Here is a 25,149-nt window from a genome sequence, read left to right as displayed (position 1 = left end):
TTTATACACACCCACACAGACATATACACAAAATATGGTCCAAATTATGCAGTTGTGTATTTTAAAAGCTAAAAGCAAACATTTTAAAAAGTCAGATGGTAATCTCTAGTGGCAGGCTTTTGGGTGATTTTTCTTTTCCTTCATTTCTACATTTGTCCAATTCCCAAAATGAATAAGCATGATGTTAACAAGTGGGAAAAACACTTTAAGACAAATAACACACAAATGATCTGAAAGCAGTTTATATTATTTAAATTAGTGAAAAAGTGAAAAAGAGCCTATGACATACCAACTTGCTCATTCTGTCAATTTAAGGTGTTTGATGTGAGCAAGGTCAGAAGTCTGTTCAGAATCAAGTTTCACCCGTATTATCAGGGAAAGGAAATATATTCACTGAAGATTTAATTTAAAAATCTGTACTACTGATTTCTACAAACCTCCATCTTAATATCAGTAAATTACACTTACTGAAATACTTTAGTTCCTAGTCCCTTTCTTCTTTGGACTCTGTAACAATAATTATGATAACCACCACTGATTGAGTGCTCTCTCTGTGCCACGCCCTGTTCTGTTTTCCCTGAGAGTCCCCTGAACAACCTCATGATATAGTTGTAATTATTCCATTATTACTGATGAGGAAACTAAAGCATAGATTAATTCATTTGCATGAGTTACAGGCAATTCAGTCCCAGAAGTCCCAGTTCTTAGCACAATATTGCTCCGGGTCATAGTAGACATAGCTAATATTCATTTAGCACTTCATATACACCAGTCTCCATGTTAAGCATCTTATACATGTTGTCAAGATTTGTTTGCAGCAATCAAATGAGATAAATACCATTTTTTATAACCGCTTTACAGAGCACCCTTAGAGTAAGTAACCATAGTTTCACTAGTAAATGACAGTAAGAATTTTGCAACCTGAGTCCCTTTCTTAAGACAACATTTTAGGAGGCTGTTTTATCCCACCAGTATAGTGGAACCACTCAGAGCCATGGTCATGCTTACAGGGACATGATTAGCCTTAATAGTTCTGTTATTTGCAGATATAAATTAACATTGGAATAGTTGATAGACTTCCTGGAGAGCCTTCTTCATGACACCTTCAGGATAAAGAAACCTGAACACGGCCTCTTTCCAGCCTTATACCCACTGGGTAAGTTTTTTATAAACCATAGGCCTCCATTGTGATACACAAAACTAAAATCCAAACATATTTATAGGGTAGATAGGGAGAAAGAAAAATTTCTTCTGCCTTCTAGGTTCTTCCAGCTGGTCTAAGAATGAAGTTGATGTGAGGCAGATTGACAGGAGAAAAGACAGGGACACCTCATATGCTGCAGTTCATGGGGTCACAAAGAGTCGGACACGACTGAACGACTGAGCTGAACTGAACTTCATATATACGGGGACCCAACATGCATGAGGACTAGAGATCCGATCTACATGCGAGGGTCAGAGACAGAAAGGTAAAACAAGGTCTGTATGTCATCCTGAGCTAAGGAATGGGATAGGAGCCTAGGGCTTCCAAGGTCAAGAGGATCATTCACAGGACTGAAAGCAGAAGAACAGATGTTGATAGTTAGATGCTGACCCTGCCATACAGACAGGGACACCTACATAAAATTAATCTCTGTGAATAACTTTTTCTGGGGAAAATCCCCAAATTAAATTCTTCTAGGTAGTTAATGTAAGGGCAGTAGTTTCTCTTGAATCCACAGGGTCTTGATTGCTTGTAGCTCAAAATAATCCTCATGCAGCAGTGGAGCGGCTCATTCTGAATCCCCACAATAGTGTGAAGACATAAGGATTGATTGCTTAATCTAATGTAAAATATCAATAAAACATTAGTGATGGAATAGAAGTGCGATATATAAAAATTAGCATCAGTTCATTAATTATTGATTTATTTTAGTTATATTCAAGGAAATTGCTGATATCCTGTCTTTTAGAATATTTTATTCTAAATGCATGCAGAGATTGATCTGCCATTCCATCTTCTATGACTTTGGAGAAAAGGAGAGGAGGAAGGAAAAGAGAGAGAGGATATGAATTAGAGACCTTAGGAAAACTTAGCTTTATTTCTTGGCATTCTGTTTTTTAAAGCTGGCGTCCTTCGAATAGGGATTCCCTGATAGCTCAGTTGGTAAAGAATCCACCTGTAATGCAGAAGACCCCAGTTCAATTCCTGGGTCAGGAAGATCCGCTGGAGAAGGGATAGGCCACCCATTCCAGTATTCTTGGGCTTCCCTTGTGGCCCAGCTGGTAAAGAATCCGCCTGCAATGTGGGAAACCTGGGTTCGATCCCTGGGTTGGGAAAATCCGGCTACCCACTCCAGTATTCTGGCCTGGAGGTTTCCATGGACTGTATTGTCCATGGGATCACAGAGAGTCAGACACGAATGAGCAACTTTCACTTTTATACTTTCTTTCAATTAGGGTGCTTTCAGCATATTCTAGCTGCTTTCCTGTGATGTTCTAAGAGTGAGATCTTTCCACTGCTTTCCAGGGAAACTCTTCAATTTGAGCAAAGAATCTTGACAAAGGAGGAAGGACCAAAGGTATAAATAATCTCTGGAAAGAGTCTAATGACAAACCCAGGAATGCTGAAAAATTCAAGATGAAGAGAGCTTTGGAGAAGGTTGGGAAACCAACTGTGCCTTTGAAATTCAACAGCTGCCAATTTCATCTAATTTCAAATTCTTATAAAGGGCAGTGGCAAATTGAGGACTTAACAGAAGTTTCTAAAACTGAACTAAAATGTTTATATGTTCAGTTTGTGGGAAAGATATTTGATGCCCCAAATACTCTTAACATTATCCTCAACTTTGAGGAATTTGTTAAAACAACTTTTTCAAGAGAAGTTGACATTTTTCATTCCTGTTAAGGAATTCAGTCAAGATCTCAGATTACAAACAGTCCTAACAAGTTAAGGAATCAGTTTAAAGTTGGTAAGAATCTTCCATCATTTTGTTAAAAGTCTCTCTGATGGAACTTGCACAATGTCAATAGTGTTAAACAAACAAACAAAACAAAAAACAAAACAAAACACTAGACTAAGATCCATTTTGGTGTATTTCAACATGGTTCCCAATGCTTTAACCACTTTGTTTTTCACTAAATTGAAAATTGTCTCAATGTCTCCAGTGCACATGGAGGTAACAAACTCAGGATCCTTATTACTTTATCCTTCTTAAGGCTGAGGTGTACTAGCTGCAGGGGAATAAAACAGTGCGAAAGTATAAATTTTATACATCACAAAATTATGGACATTTTTAATACATCCAGATTTCCACATTAGCCTATCATCATAGGATAGAAGCTTTTTGGGGAAGGAGTTTGGATTATAGAACTCCCAGCTTATTATTTATTGAAACGACAATTTTAGGATCCCTGCAGTCTCTCTTTTAAATGGTCAACCAGCATGTCTTCTAGGGACTGGAAGGTAGGCCTGAAGCTAACAATAGATTGCTAAAAAGAGAGAGATCAAAAAAGAATCACATTTGTTCCTATTTTGCATCTGAACAAATGAGTTGGTTGCCATTCAGATGCAAAAGCAAACAGAGGAAAATAGAATAGAGCAAGGTTCTGCTGGAAAAGCCCCTGCTCCAGTGCTCTGTGAAACTGCCCTGGAATCCCCTGAGAACAGCAGGATTTTAGCTATTCCTGCCCCTTGCTCTGCTTGAAGCAATGATTTCAATCACCACTTGATAATGCAAAGAGATCAGTGCAGGGATGACAAGGCCTCCTGGAGAATTACTTTGGTTTAGCTACTTTAGCACCTCTCTTCTTTGGAGTCTATTTAAATAAAAGAATAGCACCCATCCGGGTTTGCCAGGCTCTGCTTCATAGCAGGAGCTCCAGGAAAAGTATAACTATGGCCCCCTTTGTGTATCTAGCTACCCTGGTGAGGGGATACCTGTTAGGACTGGGGAGCTAACCAGTTCCTTCTTTTCTTTTTATTGAACTATAGTTGCTTTACAAAGTTGTGTTTATTTCAGGTGTATAGCAAAATGAATCAGTTATTTAGACACATACACATTCATATATGGCTTTCCAGGTAGCTCAGTGGTAAAGAGTCTGCCTGCAATGCCTAAGACCCAGGTTCAACCACTGGTTAGGGAAGATCTCCTGGAGGAGGACATGGCAACCCACTCTACTTTTCTTGCCCGGAGAATCCCATGAACAGAGGAGCCTGGCAGGCTACATTCCATAGGGTCATAAAGAGTTGGACATGACTGAAGCAACTTAGTATGCACATTTTTATGCATATATGCAGATTATTTACCACTGAGCTGCCAGAGAAACCCTCCATTGAGAATTTTCTGACACCCACCTCTACCATCTGCCAACTGCCCCTTTGGGTGACTGGTTGAAGGAGAAAGTTAAGAACTATAAAGTAAACCACTCCATTTCAGTTAATCATAACTCTTCCTAACATGTTATAGTCCTTCGCAAAATGATTTTGCATGCATTATATTATTTGATCATTGCAGCCACCTGTGAAGTTTTATTATCCACCATTGATGAATGATGACACCATTTATGTGATCATCATAACACTAAATATTACAGTCACTGTGAAGTGAGTTTCCTTATCCCCATTTGATAGATGATAATACAAATGTCTAGAAAGATGCCAGAACTGGTCCACAGATCTCAACTAGAAAGTGGCAGAGTCAAGATAAAAATCCAGGGTAATCTGACTCCAAGTTTGGTGCCCTGCTGCTGCTGCTAAGTCATTTCAGTCATGTCCGACTCTGTGCGACCCCATAGACAGCAGCCCACCAGGCTCCCGTCCCTGGGATTCTCCAGGCAAGAACATTGGAGTAGGCTGCCATTTCCTTCTCCAATGCAGGAAAGTGAAAAGTGAAAGTGAAGTCGCTCAGTCATGTCCAACTCTTCACGACCCCATGAACTGCATCCTACCAGGCTCCTCTGTCCATGGGATTTTCCAGGCAAGAGTACTGGAGTGGGGTGCCATTGCCTTAGACAGTTCAACAAAGGAAACAATAAATTTAAGTCATGATCTAGTCCCTCTTCTGTGACTAGCTTAGAATGGAAACTTAAACAAACCCTCAAGTGAAGTCAGGGCAAAGAGTTTCTCACCAATAATCTGAAAAGGATGTAAAAATGTTATTAGAAATAATATGAAAAGCAGTCTATTCTTATCCTATTTGGAATGTTAATTGGAGGGAGAATTGATCTGTGTCACTTACAGAAAATGTTGAGAAGTTATGTGTGGGTCTTCTCTGACTGCCCTTTTCTTTCCCTAATTCCAAATCACTAAGCAACTCACAAAGTCAACTGTTGATGGGGGAGGGGGGTTGAAATCTTAAAATGGGCAAGGAATTTAAGCCAAGTGATACAAAGGTAACCCATAGCAAGCATATCTTTCCTTGTTGGTAGAGCAAAATCAGTGCCAGCAAGAGCACTGGATAAAGCCCTAGGTGATGTGAAGAGAGCTGTTGGCTTTGCAAGGGCAGCAGGCATAATCCTTGATTGAGTTTTTTTCCTTTCCTTTTAAATGAATGCTATGACGGAAATGCTGTTTCTGATTTTTTCTGAAGACTTTATATTTAGAGGGAAAGAAACCAGCCAAAGAAGTCAGGCCCGAGGTAACATCCACCAGAAATGCTGTCAAAGCATGACATCAATAGCCCTTGACCCTGGAGGAGGCAGCGAGCATTCTGCCTGAGGAGAGGGATGGATTGAAGGGTGACCAAGCTGGCAGACACAGTGAGAACACAGCTTTGATGCAAATTCTCTTCACTGTCCCATGGCCATGCAGCACCCTAGCTCCCTGTTTGGCAGACTCACAAAATGTGAAACTTCTAACTGAAAATTCACCCCAAACATTCTCAGTAAGCCTTTTCTTACCCTAAGAAACTGTCTTTTCTTGACCATGATTTTATCCTGAAGCTTGTTTTCTGTTGTTGCCATGTTTTGTAATAACAAGTTTACTGAAATACAATTCATATACCAGAGAATTCACCGATTTAACATGCAATTCAGAGGGCTTTAATATATTCTCAGAAGTGTGCCACCATGGCTGTAATCTACTTTAGAATTTTTTCATTACCCCCAAATGAAATCCCATGCTCATTAGCAGTCACCTGCCATTTATTCCCCAACCCTCAGCCCTGAGGCAACCACCAATCTACTTTCTGTCTCTATGGATTTGCCTATTCCACTTTCACATAAATAGAATCATACAATGTCTGAACTTTTGCGTCTGGTTTCTTTCACTTAGCATAATGTTTACGAGCTTTATCCATGTCAAAGTGTAGGGGAGGAAAAATAATTTCCCCTCTACCATTTAGAGTTCTTGGCGGAGACCATGTAATAAAAGACAGATTAGCAAGAGAAAAATAAACAATTTTATTAACATATGTACATGGGAGATACCCAGCGAGAAATGAGACATTCTCCGAGGTGGCTTAAATGCAATCTTAAATACTATCTTCCCAGGGAAATAGGAAGGGGGATTTAAGCTTCTAAGGGAGAGTACATAATTATTAGAAAAAAATGAATGGGCCCTTAGGAAAAAAGACGGGAGATAAGTGCTGTCCACTTCTAGTCTCCTTTCTGGTGATGAGTCAGTTTCCCCGGTTGATGAAGCGTCTATCTTTAGGCATATAGGGTTTCAGAGAAGTGTCTCCCTCTATTGGCTATTTTTAGGTGCTCTCAGCTCAAAATGGGCTTCCCTGATGCTTCAGCGGTAAAGAACCCACCTGCCAATGCAGGAAACATGGGTTCAATCCCTGGTTGAGAAGATCCCCTGGAGAAAGAAATAGCAACCCACTCTAGTATCCTTGCCTGGGCAACCCCATGGACAGAGGAACCTGGTGGGCTACATACAGTCCATGGGGTCTCAAAGAGTCTGATGCGCCTTAAGGACTAAAAGCCAATGACAAGCTCAAAATAGTCAGTATACCAAAGCAGTATGTTTTAGGGTGGTCTCTTATGCTACCTGTTAGTAGCATGAATCAGAATTCTGATCCTTTTAATTGCTGAATAATATTCCATTGTGTGGCTGTATCACATTTTGTTTATCCAGTCATCAGCTGACACACATTTAAGTTGTTTCCAACTTTTAGCTATTGTTAATAATTCTGCAATGAACATTCATGTACAAGTCTCTGTGTGGACATAGGTTTTTCAGTCTCTTGAGTTCCACCTCAAAATAGAATTGCTGGATCATATAATAACTGTACTTTTAAACTTTTGAGGAACATCCAGACTTTTCCAAAGCTTCTATGCCCTTTTACATTCCCACCAGCAGTGTAAGAGAGTTCCAATTCTTGTTCATTCTCCATAACACTTAGTACTATCTGTCTTTTTGATTATAGCTATCTTCATGAGAGTGAAGTTGTGTCTCATTGTGGTTTTGATTTGTATCTTTCTAATGGGCTGCAGTCCATGGGGTCGTGAAGAGTTGGACATGACTGAGCGACTTCACTTTCACTTTTCACTTTCCTGCATTGGAGAAGGAAATGGCAACCCACTCCAGTGTTCTTGCCTGGAGAATCCCAGGGACGGGGGAGCCCAGTGGGGTGCCGTCTATGGGGTCACACAGAGTCGGACACGACTGAAGTGGCTTAGCAGCAGCAGCAGCAGCAATGACAAATGATGTTAAGTATCTTCTCATGTGCTTACTGGCCATGGGTTTACCTTCTTTGGAGAACTGTTTGTTCAGATCCTTTGCCCATTTTAAGTTGATTCTTTTTGTTGTTTTGAGTAATAGGAGTTTACCCTGAAGCTGTGGCGGATTCATTTTGATAATTGGCAAAACTAATACAATTATGTAAAGTTTAAAAATAAAATAAAATTAAAAAAAAAAAAAAAACATCAGATAGAACGGAGATTCAGTTGCAGATTTGCCTTACCTGATGACACCACTCTGTGGTCAGAGAAATGACCAGATCTTTGCCCTTCAGATGAGGTTGGTCCTGGGACTTCTTTCTTGAATCTGAGTATGGTGGCCTCCAAGTGAAAAGTTTTCAGTTGCATGGACATGGCCTTCCACTGATGTGGCTCAAGGCTGAGAGAGGCACTGACAAGGCACAGAAGGCATTCCTATCTTCTGTGTCAGTCGAAACCCTTCGTCTTTCTATTCTCCAAACAAACCTCTGTTGTATTAAAACCTAGCACCAGAGTTCTTATCTCTCTAGGAAGGAAGTCACTGTGAATGAGTATAAACTCTGCTGCCCAGATGTTCAAGGTCTTTTCTCATCTATATGGTGGCTTGTGGAGACCAGTATTTCCTGAGAGGACACAGCAACTTTACATTCTCTATATAATCCAGAAAAGAACGCTGGTGAAGGACAAAGTTAAATGCTTTTCCCATGCTTCAACCTACATTTCTAATTAGATCTAAAATTTACTTTTGACCCTCCCTTCCTCACAATGCTACCTGTGTGTGCACACCAAGTCACTTCAGTTTGCATGACTGTGCGACCCTGTGGACTGTAGCCTGCCAGGCAAAAATACTAGAGTAGGTTGCTATGCCCTCCTCCCGGGGATTTTCCCAACCCAGGGAGTGAACCTTTTCTCTCACATTTCCTGTACTGACAGGTTCTTTACCATTAGCGCCGCTTGGGAAGCCCCACAATGCTACCTTTTCCTTATTAATATATTCTTTTAAGCATCAGGACACACGTGCCAATTCATTAGTCAGCTCCCAGCCCCAGTTACATTATTAGAATCCCCTGAAAACTTTTTAAAACTGTATTCATGCTGAGACCCCTCAACTGCAGAGTCTTGTCATCTCACTGATCTGGAATGGGCCCAGCCTAAGCATTTAGAGTTTTCGGTTTGAATATGCAGACAGTTTCAAAACACAAGCCCAGCTATTTATTATGAGACTTAAGAACGCTTTTTCCAGTCTAGATCAGCACTTCTCAAACTTTTACTTGCATTGGTGTCCTCTGGGGGTCTTGATAAAATGTAGATCTGATTTGGTGGGCCTGGGGCAGGCCCCAAGACTCTGCATTTCTAACAAGCCCCTTGGTGAAGCCAAGGCTGCTGGTTGGCTGCTCACATTCCTCAGAGCTGGAGCCCCTATGTGTCTGTGGCATTTTTCAGTTAATCCTGATAGGATCTTTATCACCTCAAGGATTTAACTTTTTAATACACCATCATCCAATATAATATGTACTGCTTTCCTTTTAAAAATAGAATTGAAAATCTGTTGCTGCTCATCTAGGCAGTCTTTGCTAACATAAAGATTGAACAATAAACCTCTGTATTAATTCAAGGTAATGATTTAGATCTTTTAAAGTGGTCATAAAAATACTGCACAGCTCAATGAGCAAGGACCTTGTAGGTCATGTACCTGAAAGATACTTGTCTGTGGATCCAGTCACAGGAGCCTCACGTTGTGACCTTGGAAGTTACTTTACTTTTCAGTCATTGTTTCCTCTGTGAGTTGTTAAATGGTAGAAGTTACTTCCAGGCCTGCTAGAAAGATGGGTGAACTAAGAAATGCAAAATGCCCATCAGTTCGTTGACCTCTGATTTAAAGAGAGGTTAAATCTTTAAGAAAATCTTTTCTAAAGAGATATTGCAGTACCTATATATGTGAAATCTTCAGTAAAATCTTTTTGTTTTATGAGGATTTAGAAAGATTCTCTTCTTTTTCATCCTCCAACTCATCTTTTCTCGCTTCTCCCAACTTCAAGAGTAGTCTTAGAGAGAAGAAAGCACAGAAGGACAAATTGAAGCTGAAATTTGAAAAGAGGCTGATTCAAATTTGGCTTAATAATGAGATATTAGTATTTTGAGGAGATTTTATTTTATGACTCTTGCTAATAGCACCATCTCTTTCTCTTCTTTCTCATAGTTTGCCTAAGTCACCACCTGATATAAGAACTCCTGACGAGGATGCTTGAAGGAATCTGGGTCCTTTGAAACCCATCAGATAAGAGAAAGACTGAGAAATAAAACATAGATGTGGCTTTAGTATCATCAAAGGAAAGGCAAAAATCAAAGGAACGACTTGTATTTTTCTACTAAATAATTTGATCTTTCTTAACCAAATGTTTTTTTTCTAGAAATGGAACCAAAATGTATCTCCATAAATATTTTGGCCCTCCTGAGAAATTATTTAATGTCTTAATGATATCATAAGATTTGTAACTGTGTTGCTGGTTTCCAGGAAACATAATTTTTATAGTATACTCTTCAACTTTAGAGTGATGTAAAAAAATCAAGTGAGAAATTCTCCCTACCTTCTTTCTTCATCATGATTAGGGTAGCTGAAAATTGCGTGACACAATTTTTCTGTTTGTTCCTTATCAGTGTAAAATTAGTGCAGGCGTTGTTGTTGGATGAAAGGCTGGATCTCCCCCAACTATTCCAGTTTTGTTTTGGTTAACTTGCTGATTTAAAGAAATAATAAAACTAGTGTAATGATATATATATAAGTGAATCACTTTGGTGTACACTTGAAGCTAATATAACACTGTAGATTAACTATACTTCAAAAAAAGAAAGAAGAACAGTTATCTGACTGCTTCCCATTGATAAATAGAACCAAAATATAGCCAACATGAATCTATGTTCTCAGAGAGAGAGAGTCTTGTTGCAGAATATGAATATGGGATTGGTGTGGCAAAGGGGGCAGAGTGAAGGACCTCTAAGATCATTCAGTCCTTGAGATTTAATTTTCACTGCAGAACTGTGAGGAGCAGAGAGAGATGTGCTTCTGCTGATTATCAAGCTAAAAGTGAAACTGGGGTTTTCACCAAACCAACCCCATCTTATTTACTTCGCCCATGATGAAAGAAGTGGCCATAGTCTTTCACGCATTAGGTTCTGGAAAGTGAGCCAAAGACATGCCAAGGATATGATCCTTTAAAATTTACATAGGTTAGTTGCACCTCTCTACCTTTATTAGGGGGCTTCCCATGTGGTGCTAGTGATAAAGAAGCTGCCTGCCAATGCAGGAGACACACGAGATTTAGGTTCAATCCCTGGGTTGGGAAGATTCCCTGGAGGAGGGCACAGCAACCCACTCCCATATTCTTGCCTGGGGAATCCCATGAACAGAGGAGCCTGGGGAGCTGCAGTCCATAAGGTTGCACAGAGTCAGAAATGACTTAACACGCGTGCACCTTTGCTAGGGGGAGAAACAGTTCTGTTCGTACGCAAAAGATGAACATTACCCATATCTTCTGGGTTTTGCCTCTCTTGGTTCAGAGGACTAATTCATATTGATTTCTTTATCTTGCCTCTTTAAATTGACTGAATTTTCCTTTAATAATCAAGTTTCCTATTAATAGCTATACTGAGCAAGAGGAGTAAAATCAATATGTGATTTAATGGCTCCTCCTGTTAGGGGCACTATTGATTGTATTACTAATGATTTTGAAATGATACACCATTATGCAAATCCCATCTATTTTAGGTGCCTTTGCCAGGCACCTGCAGAATTACTGTTGTCTTTTCCTTCATAGTTGATCTTCCCGTGTCACAGTTATCAAGTACTGAAATGTTTTCTAAGGATTATAATCCCAGTGACTAGAGATACTCTATTGATAAATTTTAAGTGTTTGTTATATAAATGAGTGGGGTGAGACCTTATGTTTTTCACATTGATCAGCTACTCAGAATGTAGAAAATAAATCTATCACAGCAATAGCAGATGAAATTCACCAAGGATCAGAAACACTATGTTACTTGGGTTTTTCTGTTTGTTTATGAATAAGTGGTCATGTTGCCCTTTGGGAATGAAACTGGGAGCCCCTCCTAAACAAATGCTTGCCCTAATAGAAAGACCACTCCAAGCATCTCCACTATGCTTTATTTCTATAATAATGCATGAGATTTGGGATGGGTTGGGAGTACAGGATGGAAAAACACAAGTCAAATGTTTCTATGTAATATAAGCAAGAGCATTGCAACATTCACTTTACCATGAAGTGTCTTGATTAGAGGCCTTTAGGTCCAAAAGACAGTAGCAGGACCCTTATAATGCCCACCAGTGTTTTCCCACACACGATCATATGATGCTGATGGCTTTAGCAGTGATGTACAAGTATAGTTTATGATTACAAGGCAATAAGATGGAAATTAATACCTAAAATGCATAATTTGGATGACAAATAAGGTAGATGTTTGGCAGTTTTTTGAAGAATAAATTTGATCTCACTTACCAAATTCATTCTAAAATGAATGAATCCATTCCTATATCTTCTTGTGCTTTCTCTAATATTTTGTATTTTTTTGGATACTGAGGAATGATCAGATACTCTGGTATAGTCAGAGCAGGTTGGTTATAGATATAAAGTAAATTGGTGAATTCCAGAACACAGTTTTGGAAGTTAGGAATTGTTCATTATATATATATACACACATATATATGTGTGTGTGTGTGTGTGTGTATATATATATATATATATATATATGTGGCTGGACTTTTGTCAGACTGTTGGTAGTTTTACAAATATCTAACTGCTCTTTAAAAATGATACTGCTTTAGTCATTGACAGCTGCTCACCTAGCCTTACTATTTCAGTCTTTGAAGACAAAGCTGAGACAGAAAGGCACTATCGTGTGTTCCAATTCCTTAGCAGTGATCCGTTGGGATGTGAGTGTTATGGGGGCTGTTCTTTAGGTGAGGCACAGGGAGGAGGTTATGAGGCTCTTTAGAACCAGAAGCAGTCATTTGTTCTCACTTAGCATTAGAGGCTGGGAAATTCAGAGAATTAAAAGCAACTTCTACCTTTATTCTCCTTCATATGAGAAGAGAAGGCTGGTGCTCTTTGGCATGTGTAGGTCTAAATGAAACTTGAGAGCTTTGATCAATAATCAAAAAAAGAAAAAAAAAGAGAGATCTTTATAGAAAACCTGGAAAATTCCACCAAAACTAAATAATGTGCATGACATTAAAACTGTATGTGTTTGAAAACTCATCTTTTTTAAACCTTTAGTCAGAAATATTCTTGGCCGATGTTACTGAACAAAAGATATTTTCAAGAACAAACACGTGTTTTTGGGCTCTGAGTAAGTTGTAATACATGAAGTGATTAAAGCCTTATTAATTAGAAGTTAACACTAGATTTCTTTTCAGAGTCATCAAGGCTTAGGGGAGGTTTAGATTTGCATAATATTTGCATTTGTCATACCTGCCTGTCAATCACAACCATAAGACAACAAGGCAAAAAGTGCTAAAGGATCGATTACAGGAAGAATTCTTAATGAAATGTCTCGATGTATCCATGGAGTTTGCAAAGAGGATAAAGAGTGTATTTTGTCTAAGTTGAAATTCAACTTTGGGAGGGAAGAAAATAGAACATCATTCCTCACCCCTACTTTAAGAGGCCTTCATCTTTAAAGAGACAAAACATAACTTCCCCTTGTGATCTAGGTGGAAAATCTGACTCACTTGAAAATGAGTTTGACTCTAGGATATTGGGTGGGGTAAGATATTTTATTTTGTGATCCTTTTATATATATATATTATTTTAATAAAATTTTATGATAAAAATGTCATGTTTGGAAATAAAGCAAAATGAAAGCCTCACAAAATGATCCTCACAAAAATGATCCTCATGCCTGTTATGAACAGAGGTAGCCTCTGTTCATATTTTGATGTGGTTTACTGATTTGTATCACAGGAGTGAATTCCAGAGCATAGCTCAGACAGTCCTATGGTTAAGGTATTTACTTATAAATATATTTCTCTTTTCTTACTATTGTGATCTGTGTTTTTCTCCTTCCCATAATGACGATAAACCTAGCTGTATGAGAGCTGTGTTTTGACTAAATAATTCTGTGGCCCTGGGCAGGGGTGCTGTGCATTTCTCAGACCCATCCCACATCCTTTCTGGAAGGACAGTCTCACAGTCCAGAAGTTTCTCAGTTGGCGTTTGTCTGGAAGTGCTGCTCGTTAACCTTGCTTTCCTCTTCCCTATGTTCCTTCTCTTCTCTTTCCTCTTCCCCTTGTTCGTCAATTTCTATTCTTCTCTGTTTCAGCAAAACAATATCAGTCAAGGTAATTGATGATGAGGAGTATGAGAAAAACAAGACCTTCTTCCTTGAGATTGGAGAGCCCCGCCTGGTGGAGATGAGTGAGAAGAAAGGTGGGGGAGCTGCTCCAGGGCTGAGCACAACAGCTTCTGCTGGCCTGTGCCACCCCTGGATGCCTGCACTCTTCAGAACGTGACTTACGATGCACACATCCCTCCACCTATGTAACAGGGCATGGATCTCCTTGGGGCCACAGTAGGCCTGGCCTGAAGCCCCATCAACCAGTTTGGGCCACTCTGTGCATTGCATTCTGAGCATCAGCAGTGCAGTCAAGCTTCCATTGCTGGCAATGTTGGTTTTGATGCTAGCTGCACCCCCATAAAGCCAACGGTCTGATTTCTTAATTTGGCGTACCTCCTGACTGCTAAATTGAAGGAGAAGAATTTGCATCAGTGATGGATTGGCAGAGAAGATTAGCGGGGGCCAGCTGAGAGTCCCTGGATGCCCTTTTACATACTCCTGGAGGTGCATGTGTGGCCCGTTCTCCTTCCATAACATCACAGTAACATGCTGCTTGGTGAACACCTAGCATGAGCGTGTGACTCCAACCATTTGTTTTGCCTTTGTCTTGTGTTCCCACAGGAAGATCATTACCATTAGAATATTTGACCGTGAGGAATATGAGAAAGAGTGCAGTTTCTCCCTTGTGCTTGAGGAACCAAAATGGATAAGAAGAGGCATGAAAGGTGTGAGAGTATTCAAAGACATACCAGCGAGAAATTGTACTCTTCTCTCCGTGTCTCCTACTCTCACACTTAACTCTCTCCTCTTCCTCGGCTTCCAAGTACTATACTTCCTCTCCTTTGAAGCTTTGGCAATTTCATTCCCCTTCCCTCTTCCACCATGCACCAAGAAATGCCCCTTTTCCTCAGGAAATGCCAGTTCACCTTAATTGATACAAGATTTCAGAAATAATGGAAGAGAGTTCTGTAATTCAGAAAGGATGACATAAAAGAATAATTTCTGGGTTTAGTTTTTCACTACTCAGGAATCATTCAACAATTTGGTTCCAGCTATTAAGCATCCCCTAATACATTAGCGATGGACACTACTATGTACATGTTAGTCATGGCAGTTGTGTCTCATGGTAAATAATAGGAAACTTCAGAATTCAGTCATTAGTCTTCCTTAGAGAAGCCAGTTTTCAAAAACAAAAAACAGTAAGAACAAAGATCTTTAAAGAGTAGTATTCATTTTTGCGTAGTATTATTCATATCATCAGATATGAAATTTAAAAGGTATAAAACCTATAGGCATATGAATTTTCTTTAGTAGAAAGGACATGATGATAGTTCATTAAGAACTTAACCCTTAATTCAGGCTGATTCTACCTTCTGCTTCAAACTCTTTCAATTCTTATTGAACTGACACATTTCTAACAAATTTTTTCTAAAAATAAAAAACAGCATGAAATTAAAAAAATTTTTAATTTTGTTTAAACACAAAATTTTAGAGCTGAATTTTATATCAGCTTTAAAAATAGTTTTTTTTTTTTTTAAATTTTGAATTATTCTAAAGGCTTCCCATAATTACCCTCTAATAGTGGCCATTTTGGAGAAGGCAATGGCACCCCACTCCAGTACTCTTGCCTGGAAAATCCCATGGATGGAGGAGCCTGGTCGGCTGCAGTCCATGGGGTCGCTAAGAGTTGGACACGACTGAGCGACTTCACTTTCACTTTTCACTTTCATGCATTGGAGAAGGAAATGGCAACCCACTCCAGTTTTCTTGCCTGGAGAATCCCAGGGACGGGGGAGCCTGGTAGGCTACCGTCTATGGGGTCACACAAAGTCGGACACGACTGAAGTGACTTAGCATAGTGGCCATTTTTAAAGGAATGGTAAATTTAATGGTATCTATAAAATGAATGTAGTACATATTGATTGCATTCAAACAATTGATGAGAACAGTTTAAATGGTTAAATGACCACTTTGCAAGAAATATATACTTTTACATGTAAAGGAAAAATCAAATACAAAAGACTAATTCCTATATAGACCCAACATTTGGGGGAATTTAACTAATCTTGCTTTTATTAGATAGAACACACTGGCCTCTGAGTCCATCAGAAAAACGAAGTTGTCCTGACTTAATCAGGACAAGTTCAAAAAGGTAACAGGAGCCTTTGGAATGATGGAGGAGGAGCACTGGGGACCCATTTTAATGCAGCTTATTTAATATGCTCCATAGACAGCAGGTGAAAGAAAAAGACACTTTAGAAAATTGTGCTGATTTCTTACAAAGATGGGATCAAAAATGCCTCATTAACATACAGGAAAAAGCACTTACTTCTAATTGTATTCCTCCAAAGGATTGCCTTTTATGTCAAGGAAGAGCATCTTGGATACACAGCTCTTTCGATTGTCATTTTAGTAAAATACGCCTGCATATAAAAGCAAATTAAACTTCCTTGATCTGCTTTCAACACCCACCAAGTAGATCTGTGTCATCATAAATAAAATGACTGACTTGTTTTTAAAAGTATCCTCTAATGCCACTACCATTAGAAAACTGGTCCTGAAGAAGTAATTGTAACATTCTCATCTGTAACTGTGGAAGTCATTTATTTGATACATTTAGGCAAGTAGATTTTACCAAAATAAAGTGCTACAGTTACAGTCTGAGTTTAAAGCACATAGCCTGAAAGACAAAGTATGTATGGCCTCTCCCCCGATCACAAGCCTTCCCTCGCTGACTTGTCAGTTTCTGTGAAATTATGTGTCCGCAAGAAACTATGTGGCTGTCCAATTAGAATGTGCAGAAGTCATAGGTAAGGACACACAAATAAGCACTAATTCCTGGGACTCAAGTTTTGAGGATTTAAAAAAACCTAAGCATTCCTTGATGATCGAATATCATGCATATAGAACTTCCAGAGAGAGAACTTCACCTTGGGGCAAAGTCTCCTTATCAGGAGAGATGGCCAAAATGAAATGTCCTAAGATGTTTCCTCTGTTTTCATTGAAAGGTACATGAAAGGTACAATCCCTGAGATCCTGGATGATTTCAGACTTCTGTCTGTTGAATTCACTAATTCCCAGGCAATTATTTCATGAGGAAGACTCATAAAATATTTCTGCTCTATTTGGCAAACTAGATATATACACTGTGTGTAAACATATAATGGGCATGTTTTCTTAAATGTCAAGAAATGATATATAAAGTAAATTGTTTATATATACAATCAGGCACACCAATTTGCAGAAATTAGGGATTTTTTTGGGAAATACTCCCAATGCCACATTTACTTGGCATGCACCATTTAGTGGCAGCTCCCTACCACTATAATCAGATCTGCCTGGATTTCTTTCTGCTGATATTCCTCTTACTTTCATTATTCATCTGGTCTCTTATTCTGTGTTTGTCTTTGTCTGTTTCCTTCACAGCCCTGTTATTGAATGAGCTTGGTAAGCATTTCATTTCTTGCATTTCCTTTCCATTTTTCTAGGTTATTTTCCTTTTCTATCAGGTGCCACAGTAGCTTTCTGACTTATCCTTTATTTCTATTGATTTATTAACAAGATTGTTGTTTAGAGCGATTGGTCTCATAATTTTGTGGAAGTCAGATAGTTTGCATTCCACTTTTAGTTTAGTATTACCTTTTTAAAAAAATCAGTGATTTTTTTAGGCATGCACAAGAATTAAATTTGTGCACTGAACATCATAACCTTAAAAGAATGATTAATGGTTAAGTCTTGAATTGATATTTCCATACCTTTCTTAATTATAAATACAATTTGGCAAGTTTTTGTACCTTGGATGGGTTGTCAGGTGGTCTGATGTCACAGGTATTTGTTATTGAGAGTATAAATGAAATAAATGGTAACACTTATTTATTTTCTTTCTTTTTTAGGTGGCTTCACAATAACAGGTATGAATTTTTTAAGTCTAATGAACCAAATTTTATTTTTTACTATCTGTTCTCACCATGGGTTGTTTACATTTTAAAAAATTATTTCCCATTTTTATTTCCTTTTAATGAAGGGAAATACCTGTATGGTAAGACAATTTTTTAAAATGTTCTTCATTTTCTCCCAGTTACCCTTAAATATCAAATAAGAACCGCATCTTACTTACCCAGAATTAACCTTTAGCTGTGGTACACGGTGTGCTCTTGCTGATTTTATACATTTTATGTTTTACACATTAACAAGGTGTGTGTTGTGTTTATTTATGAGCAAATTTGTATGGAGAACCTGTAATTGGTCGTGTTTTGACACTGATCAATTTACAGATATGCACATAGTGCTAATAATGTGAGGGAGCTCTGCTAGATGCTCCAGAGAGTACCAGAATACATACAATGATTGATAGTCTCAAGGAAGCATAGGAGTTGACATCCAAGTCAACTCCCTGGCCCAAGCTCAGGATTCTAATCATAGATAATGTCCTATTGGGAGAAGACAAAACATGCCGTCGCTCTGCCCACCACACCCATCTGAGAAGTTTTAGGATTCTTAACATGGAAACGAGTAATATGTCTGCCTCGTGAAGTGGATGACAAAGTGTTCTGTAAAAACTCAATACTCTAGTTAAAAAATTTTAAACTCTTAAATTCAGAATGGTACCCAGCCACTGTTGACTGCATTTTTAAGCACAACTTTAGAGCTATTTCCTTGTGTATAGAAGGGAGATATTTCCTTGCAGCATCCTCTCTTTTGACCTTAAATGTTTTTGCACACTTTCAACATCATCCATGTAGATTTAGAGAGGAAAGTAAATATCCTTCTAGTTTGTCTGAAGCTGCAGGTTGAAGATGTCTCTAAAGGCTGTCCTAATGGTTGTGGCATTTTCCAATACAATTATGTAGATATCAATAGTCTAATTATTTTTTTCTGAAACAAGATAGTTAAACAAAAACATTTAGAAAAGAAACATTTTCAAAAATTCTATTTGAAAATGTTATGGTGGGGGTTGGGGTTAACTTAAACCACCATCAGTGTAAACTCATGATCAAGAAGTTTCAACATGATTCTGTCAAAGTGGAACTTTCTGAATGCAACCAATTTCCCGTGGGCTATTGCTCTCCACTGCTTTCTCTCCAGACACAATGTTTAATGACAAAATAATTCATAGGCTCTTGGAGACATAGAATTTGAAAAGGATAAAAATGCTCAACAGGGCAAGTTCTCATAGAGAATTTCTTAAACCTGATTCACCTGACTTTCTCCTAGGTCAAGTCTTCCCAGTTCTGCACTGCCAATGATGCTAGTTTTGAATCTGAAGGCAGGAATGTACATTTACTTTTAAAACTTTAATCTTTTCTTTTTCACCTTATCATTTACTGAAGTCTTTTTGGAAATGTTCTGATTCAATCACCCAATAAGTAATTGATCCTTGTGTGCTTTGAGGAAGGTAGGAATAGTATAGTATCTACTGCTTGGCCCTGTGCAACCTGCTGCTGAGACCTTAACAAAGTCTTTAGGGTAGATAGAATCGTTAAAATGTACCGATGTGTTTGGATATCTTCCTGTTTTATCATTGACTATGTCAGGATTTTGCTTTTAGGGGCTTCCTTCTGTATCACTTGAAGCATCTTCCTTTTTAGTAACTAATTAATGGTATCTAATTTTCTTTTCTCAGAAATTGTTCATATCAAGTTCTAGAATACCCGACTACTAATATCTAACATTTTCTGTCTTGGATACATTATGCCTCCAAGAGGACAGAATCATGTCTTCCAAAGGTTTTCTACTATTTCACATACTTCATTAAGCTTTTTCTTATGGTTCAGATTTTAATCTCCAATAGCAGTTTTTCTGGTGTGACCACCTCTTCCCAAAACTTGCAACGATGCAGTTAAAATGAGAGAATTTGCAGAACCCTCTTAGGATCTCTACATTGGTTTGTTCCTCTCGCTTTACATGACCCTTCTTCTCTTGAACCAAGAATATCTGGGATCCACTCTCTATAGATACCTCTGGGGGAAGTTCTAAAATGTAGGTCTACACAGTGAAAAGCAGCTGTAAGCCCTGAAGAGCTTTCCTTTGAAGTCAGTTTGAAGCTTTGAAGTCAAGGCTTTGAGACACAGGAGCAGTAGAGGAGAATTAATCTAGCTCTTGGACTTTGCCAGCAGGTTTACGCCGTCTTTGCAGCTGAGTGTGAAAATCTAAATTTAAATCAGGATATATGGAAATTGAAAAAGTCATTTGGTCCACAACCCAGTGTCTCTATTTCAGAAATGGCATTTGTAGTGGCCATTAAATTCTGGGGATGCTTTTGGAATTTGCAGATCTTCCCCTGTTGCTGCTTATCTTTGCCTCATTGGAAGGCCCTTGTTGGTGTCTATGATGTAATTCCCCCTTGACCCTCCAGGCCCATAACATTATAACCCTTTTTACGTTATAGCTCATTAGAATCTGGAAAGCATCTCTTATTCATTATATCATTTGATCTTCAACCTTACAGGATAAGATTTTTTCTCTTACAGGAGAAGAAATGAAGGTTCAAAGAGATTAATCAATCTGCTCCAACCACTCATCCAGGGCTCAGAGCTTGGCCTTTATGTCCAAGGCCATGTGATGACTATTTCCAGCACTTTTAATTCCTTCCTCCCAACTCGTACGTTCCTACTTGTATCTTAATCCCATTTTAATCCAGAACCTCCACAGTATCTCTTAAATCCACCAGTATGAATTCCAAAAAAATAAAAAAAATAGGAAGATGCCAAAGCAGGAAAATTAGAGTACATTAATTTGGATATTTTTAATAAAGTTAAGTATTCTGGCTCAGTTTGCAAAGAGAGAGGCATGTTTGATTCCCAAAACAGGCAGCTAAAATTTCACTAATTAATTAAAAGTGCATAATAGTCAATATACCTCTTTAAAACTTACTCTTCCAATCATATTATGCTTATCATATGATAGTTTTCATAAGGCACATGGCTTTCTAAGGAAGCCAAACTATGAAAATTCCAACAGTTAAACACACTTTAGACCCTCCAGTACTTGGGTTAGAAGAACAAATTCCCTTCAAGTTTGACTTCTCTTAATAGTTGAGAACACTGAATCTGAAAGAAACACTTTGTCCAAATACAGACAGCAAGCATACAGCAGAGTTTGCACAGAGGGTGAATCATGATTCCCAGGTCAGTTATGGGAACTCTTGGTAGAAATCAACAGCAGGTAGATCTGTCAGTCAGATGAACCAGGGGTTTCATGAAAACCCTCAACTAGGTAATCCAGCCAGTCATGGTGACAATGGAGCACCATTGCAAAACCTGTCAGTGTATACAACCTTTTCCCCTTCAGACTGCCCAAGAAATAAATAAGCATTATTTTTTATATTATGTTACTTGATCCTCAAACAAACCTGTGATATGGACAGAGCAGGTACTACTATCCCCGTGTTACATATGGGAAAGCTGGGGAAACGGCCTGCTCGAGACCATGTTGTTGGCACCAGTAGGCTCTAAAAGGAGCACCAAGTGCTTTCTGTAGTTTGGTGATGCCTCTGGAAGCAGGAACGTGAAGGACATGGTCAGTGCGTCTCGGACGCCTGCAGGAATGTGGCTGCATTCCTGTCTGTGGCACGTGTGCTTCCCAGGAACAATCTGGCTTGGCTCCTAGAACCCTTGCCCCATTGACCTGCTCTCTTCTGTGACCTACAGAACAGTGACCTCTGACCACTCAATCCCCAGACTAACATTGTGTGTGCTGTATGCCTTTGGGTGTGATGCTTACTAATTCCACAGAGCGCTGCTGGCAAACCAGTACCATCCATTCTGCTGACTTTTGCCTGTCCTTTTGCTAGGCCAGCCTGTCTTCAGGAAAGTTCATGCTAGAGAACATCCACTCCCCTCTACTATAATCACCATCGCAGGTACTCGTTTCCTCATGGGCCTTGAAAACCACAGTTAACCGCCTTCAAGTGTTCTTTGGGTCTTTAGATATTCAGTTCATTTCAGTTCATTTCTGTTGCTCAGTCGTGTCCAACTCTTTGCGTCCCCATGAATCGCAGCACGCCAGGCCTCCCTGTCCATCACCAACTCCCAGAGTTCATTCAAACCCACGTCCATCGAGCCAGTGATGCCATCCAGCCAGCTCATCCTCTATCTCCTCCTGCCCCCACTCCCTCCCAGCATCAGGGTCTTTTCCAATGAGCAACTCTTCGTATGAGGCGGCCAAAGTACTGGAGTTTCAGCTTCAGCATCAGTCCAAGTGACACAATTCAGCCCCTGTTCCCACGGAAACATTGCTATACAATGCCATGGCTTCTCTGCAGTGGGAGGGGTGTCCTGGGTCAGCCACAAGACACCACCACAACAGCCCAGGGTGGGACGCATGGTGGAAGGGGCAGCGTGGACCTATAAAGGGGACTCTGTGCAGAGGCCTCCCAAGTTTCAGTATATTCCAGATTTCTTGCAAATCTCGCTTCTCAGGCATGGGTCTTTTATTCCAAGTATTACGAAGAAGGTTTAAAAGCAAGCTGACTCTCTTCTCAGAGTCTGCCTTTCCTGCCTCCAGGCAACGAGATGTTAGCCAAACACAAACAGACGGCAGTGCATCTGTGGGGCTTCTCCAGAGTGGGACGTTGACAGGGTGACTAAACGATGACAGAACTGTCCCATGTCGACAGGAGGATTAGAGCCCAGTTTGAGCTCCTTCTCCCTTGTCACTGAGTCTCTGGATGAGGACATGGATACCCACTCTTCAGTTGTCAGCATCACCCATCACTGGCCACGGCAACAGAAGCACGCCTCAGTAGGACTTCCCTTGTTTCTTGCATCCCACACACCCACTTAATCATCATGCAGCCCTGACTGCAGAGTTGTTCCAGAATATTCCTCATGGAAATAAAGTATGGGCCTCTTTAGGTTCTAATCAGAGAGGCCAGCAAGTTGCTGCAAACTGCCAGGAGATATCTGCTCTCAGATTTCTCCCCTACAGATGATTTTATCCCAGGATTATTTTCTGTCTTGTCAATACTGATTTGAACCATGGCTCTTCATTATGCATTTGATCTTTAAGTTGTGTTGTTTTTTAAGATCATGATGTTACATAATTTATTATCAACTTCTCAGTAAAGTGAGTTTAAAAATAGGTACAGGTATATGTATTATGGGGCTTCCCAGCTGGCGCTAGTGGTAAAAATCTGCCTACTAATGCAGGAGACATAAGACACATGGGTTCGATCCCTGGGTTGGGAAGATCTCCTGGAGGAGGGCATGGCAACCAAGTATTCTTGCCTGGAGAATCCCCATGGATAGAGGGGCCTGGTGGGCTGTAGTCCATAGGTTCACACAGAGTCGGACACAACTGAAGCGACTTAGACACAAGCATGCAAGCTTATGTAGATATACAGATAGAGAGAGGGAGAGAATTAAATAGAGAATTTCTTCTATCTGAGAAGCCAAACAAAAAGCACAGCATGTGCATAAAGAAGGAAATGAAACTGACTTGACCATATTAAAATGAACTGCATTTGATCCAACACTCAAAGTGAAAAGAAACATAATAGTTGATCAAAAAATGTGCTGTTAAACTATTTCCCTATTCAATAAAATCTTTCTAAAGAGAGGACACTTAAAAAAATTGCTTAGCTCTCCTCTTTGCCAGTTTCAAAAATCTGGATAATGAATGCTAACTTATCTGTATCACTAGAGTAGTGGGGCTAACTCAGTCATGTCTGTCTCTTTGCAACCCCATGGACCGTGGCCGGCCAGGCTCCTCTGTCCATGGGATTTTCCAGTCAAGAATACTAGAGTGGATTGCCATTCTCTTCTCCAGGGGATCTTCCCAATCCAGGAATTGAACCAAGGTCTCCTGCATTGCAGGTGGATTCTTTCCCATCTGAGCTACCAGGGAAGCCCATCTGTATCATTATAGAGCAATAAAAGGATTTATCCAGCTACTGTGTTACATATAAATATCTCCTCAATGTTCATGACATTTATTAAGTGAACATAGCCTTGACTATATTGTGCCACTAAACCTTTGTGCTTTGCCTTCTCTCTGCCTGGAATACCACTCCCTCCTCTATTATAATACCTCCTAGCCAGCCTTCCCATCACCTTTACCTGGTGAGCTTCTATACATGCTTCCAGGCAAATTTCAAGTATCTCCTCTCTCTTGAAGCTTTCCCTGATTCCCTGGGGCAGAGGGAAGCTGCTCTCTCACCCTGAATCTGCAGTCCTTAGCTTGTTGTAGTAGAAGTTGCCCGGTCTATATGCCTCACTTCCCACTGGACCATGAGTTCCTAGAAAAGGGAATGGGGTTGGAAGGCCTCAGTGTGCTGACATATGGTAAGAGTGTGATGACATGTGTGAAATGACTGAATAGTCCTTCTATGCGTAGAGCAAATAGACTTTTCTAACAGTGAGTTGGACAGTCACATGACAAATACTTAGTAGGCACCTACAATTTTATAGTACTATATCATAATAGGCTCGGGGGGGGGGGGTGTGAGGGCAATTCAGAGAGCAATGAGACATATTGTTCTGTCTTGTTAAGTTTTTATGCAGGATATTTGTATGTAAATGTGGTTTTTGGAGAAGGAAATGGCAACCCACCCCAGTATTCTTGCCTGGAAAATCCCATGGACAGAGGATCCTGGCAGGCTACAGTCCATGTGGTCACAAAAGAGTCAAAGACTACTTACTGACCAAACAGCAACAACAAAAGGTAGTTTAAATACAAAATGTAGTATATTAGAAGTGTCCATGTTTAATATATACACACACCAAATACTAAGAACTGACTTATAGTGGTCATTCCTAAGCAAGTCAGTTGAAGGATATTGCATGCAATAAGAGGTAAAGTTTTGAAAAATAAATAGGATTCAGCTAGGTGAAAATGGGGAAGGTTTTCTAGATGGGTAGACAGCAGGATAAAGTGTGGCATTAAATTCAAGTCTGGAAAAAAAGTGTAGAAGGAAGCAATTGGAACAAGGTGCCCTGCTTTTCTTTAGTCTGAAATCTGTTCAGATATTCCTAAATTTTGGTCATTCTCATACCTCTTCTCCATTATTTCGTTTGGCTTCATACCAACTATACAGTTATGTACTTCATGCAATGTTTTGGCTCATGTTTTTACTTCACTAAATTTGTTTAAAAACAAAACAACAAAACCAAGTCACTAACACTAATGGAAAGCTAGTATTTGTCATAAATACAA

General features: G+C 39.5%; 1 protein-coding gene across 8 annotated transcripts in view; it reads left to right on the top strand.

Annotated features, from left to right (window-relative positions):
• SLC8A1 (solute carrier family 8 member A1) overlaps nt 1-25,149 on the top strand; it is a 449,736-nt gene that overhangs the window by 344,767 nt on the left and 79,820 nt on the right. For 6 of the 8 annotated variants that reach the window (XM_070798543.1, XM_070798546.1, XM_070798549.1 and 3 more), the window contains exons 3-5: nt 13,981-14,087; nt 17,422-17,442; nt 17,889-17,906. In XM_070798543.1, coding sequence (XP_070654644.1) covers nt 13,981-14,087; nt 17,422-17,442; nt 17,889-17,906 — 146 coding nt within the window. Of the gene's footprint in view, nt 1-13,980; nt 14,088-14,616; nt 14,721-17,421; nt 17,443-17,888; nt 17,907-25,149 lie in introns of those variants that run through there. The other 2 variants (XM_070798544.1, XM_019970052.2) reach the window with 1 other exon arrangement.

The sequence above is a fragment of the Bos indicus genome, chromosome 11 (genome assembly GCF_029378745.1).
Source record: "Bos indicus isolate NIAB-ARS_2022 breed Sahiwal x Tharparkar chromosome 11, NIAB-ARS_B.indTharparkar_mat_pri_1.0, whole genome shotgun sequence".
Taxonomy (NCBI): domain Eukaryota; kingdom Metazoa; phylum Chordata; class Mammalia; order Artiodactyla; family Bovidae; genus Bos; species Bos indicus.
Note: the sequence above shows the minus strand (reverse complement) of the source record. Positions and strands in the feature narration are given on the sequence as shown.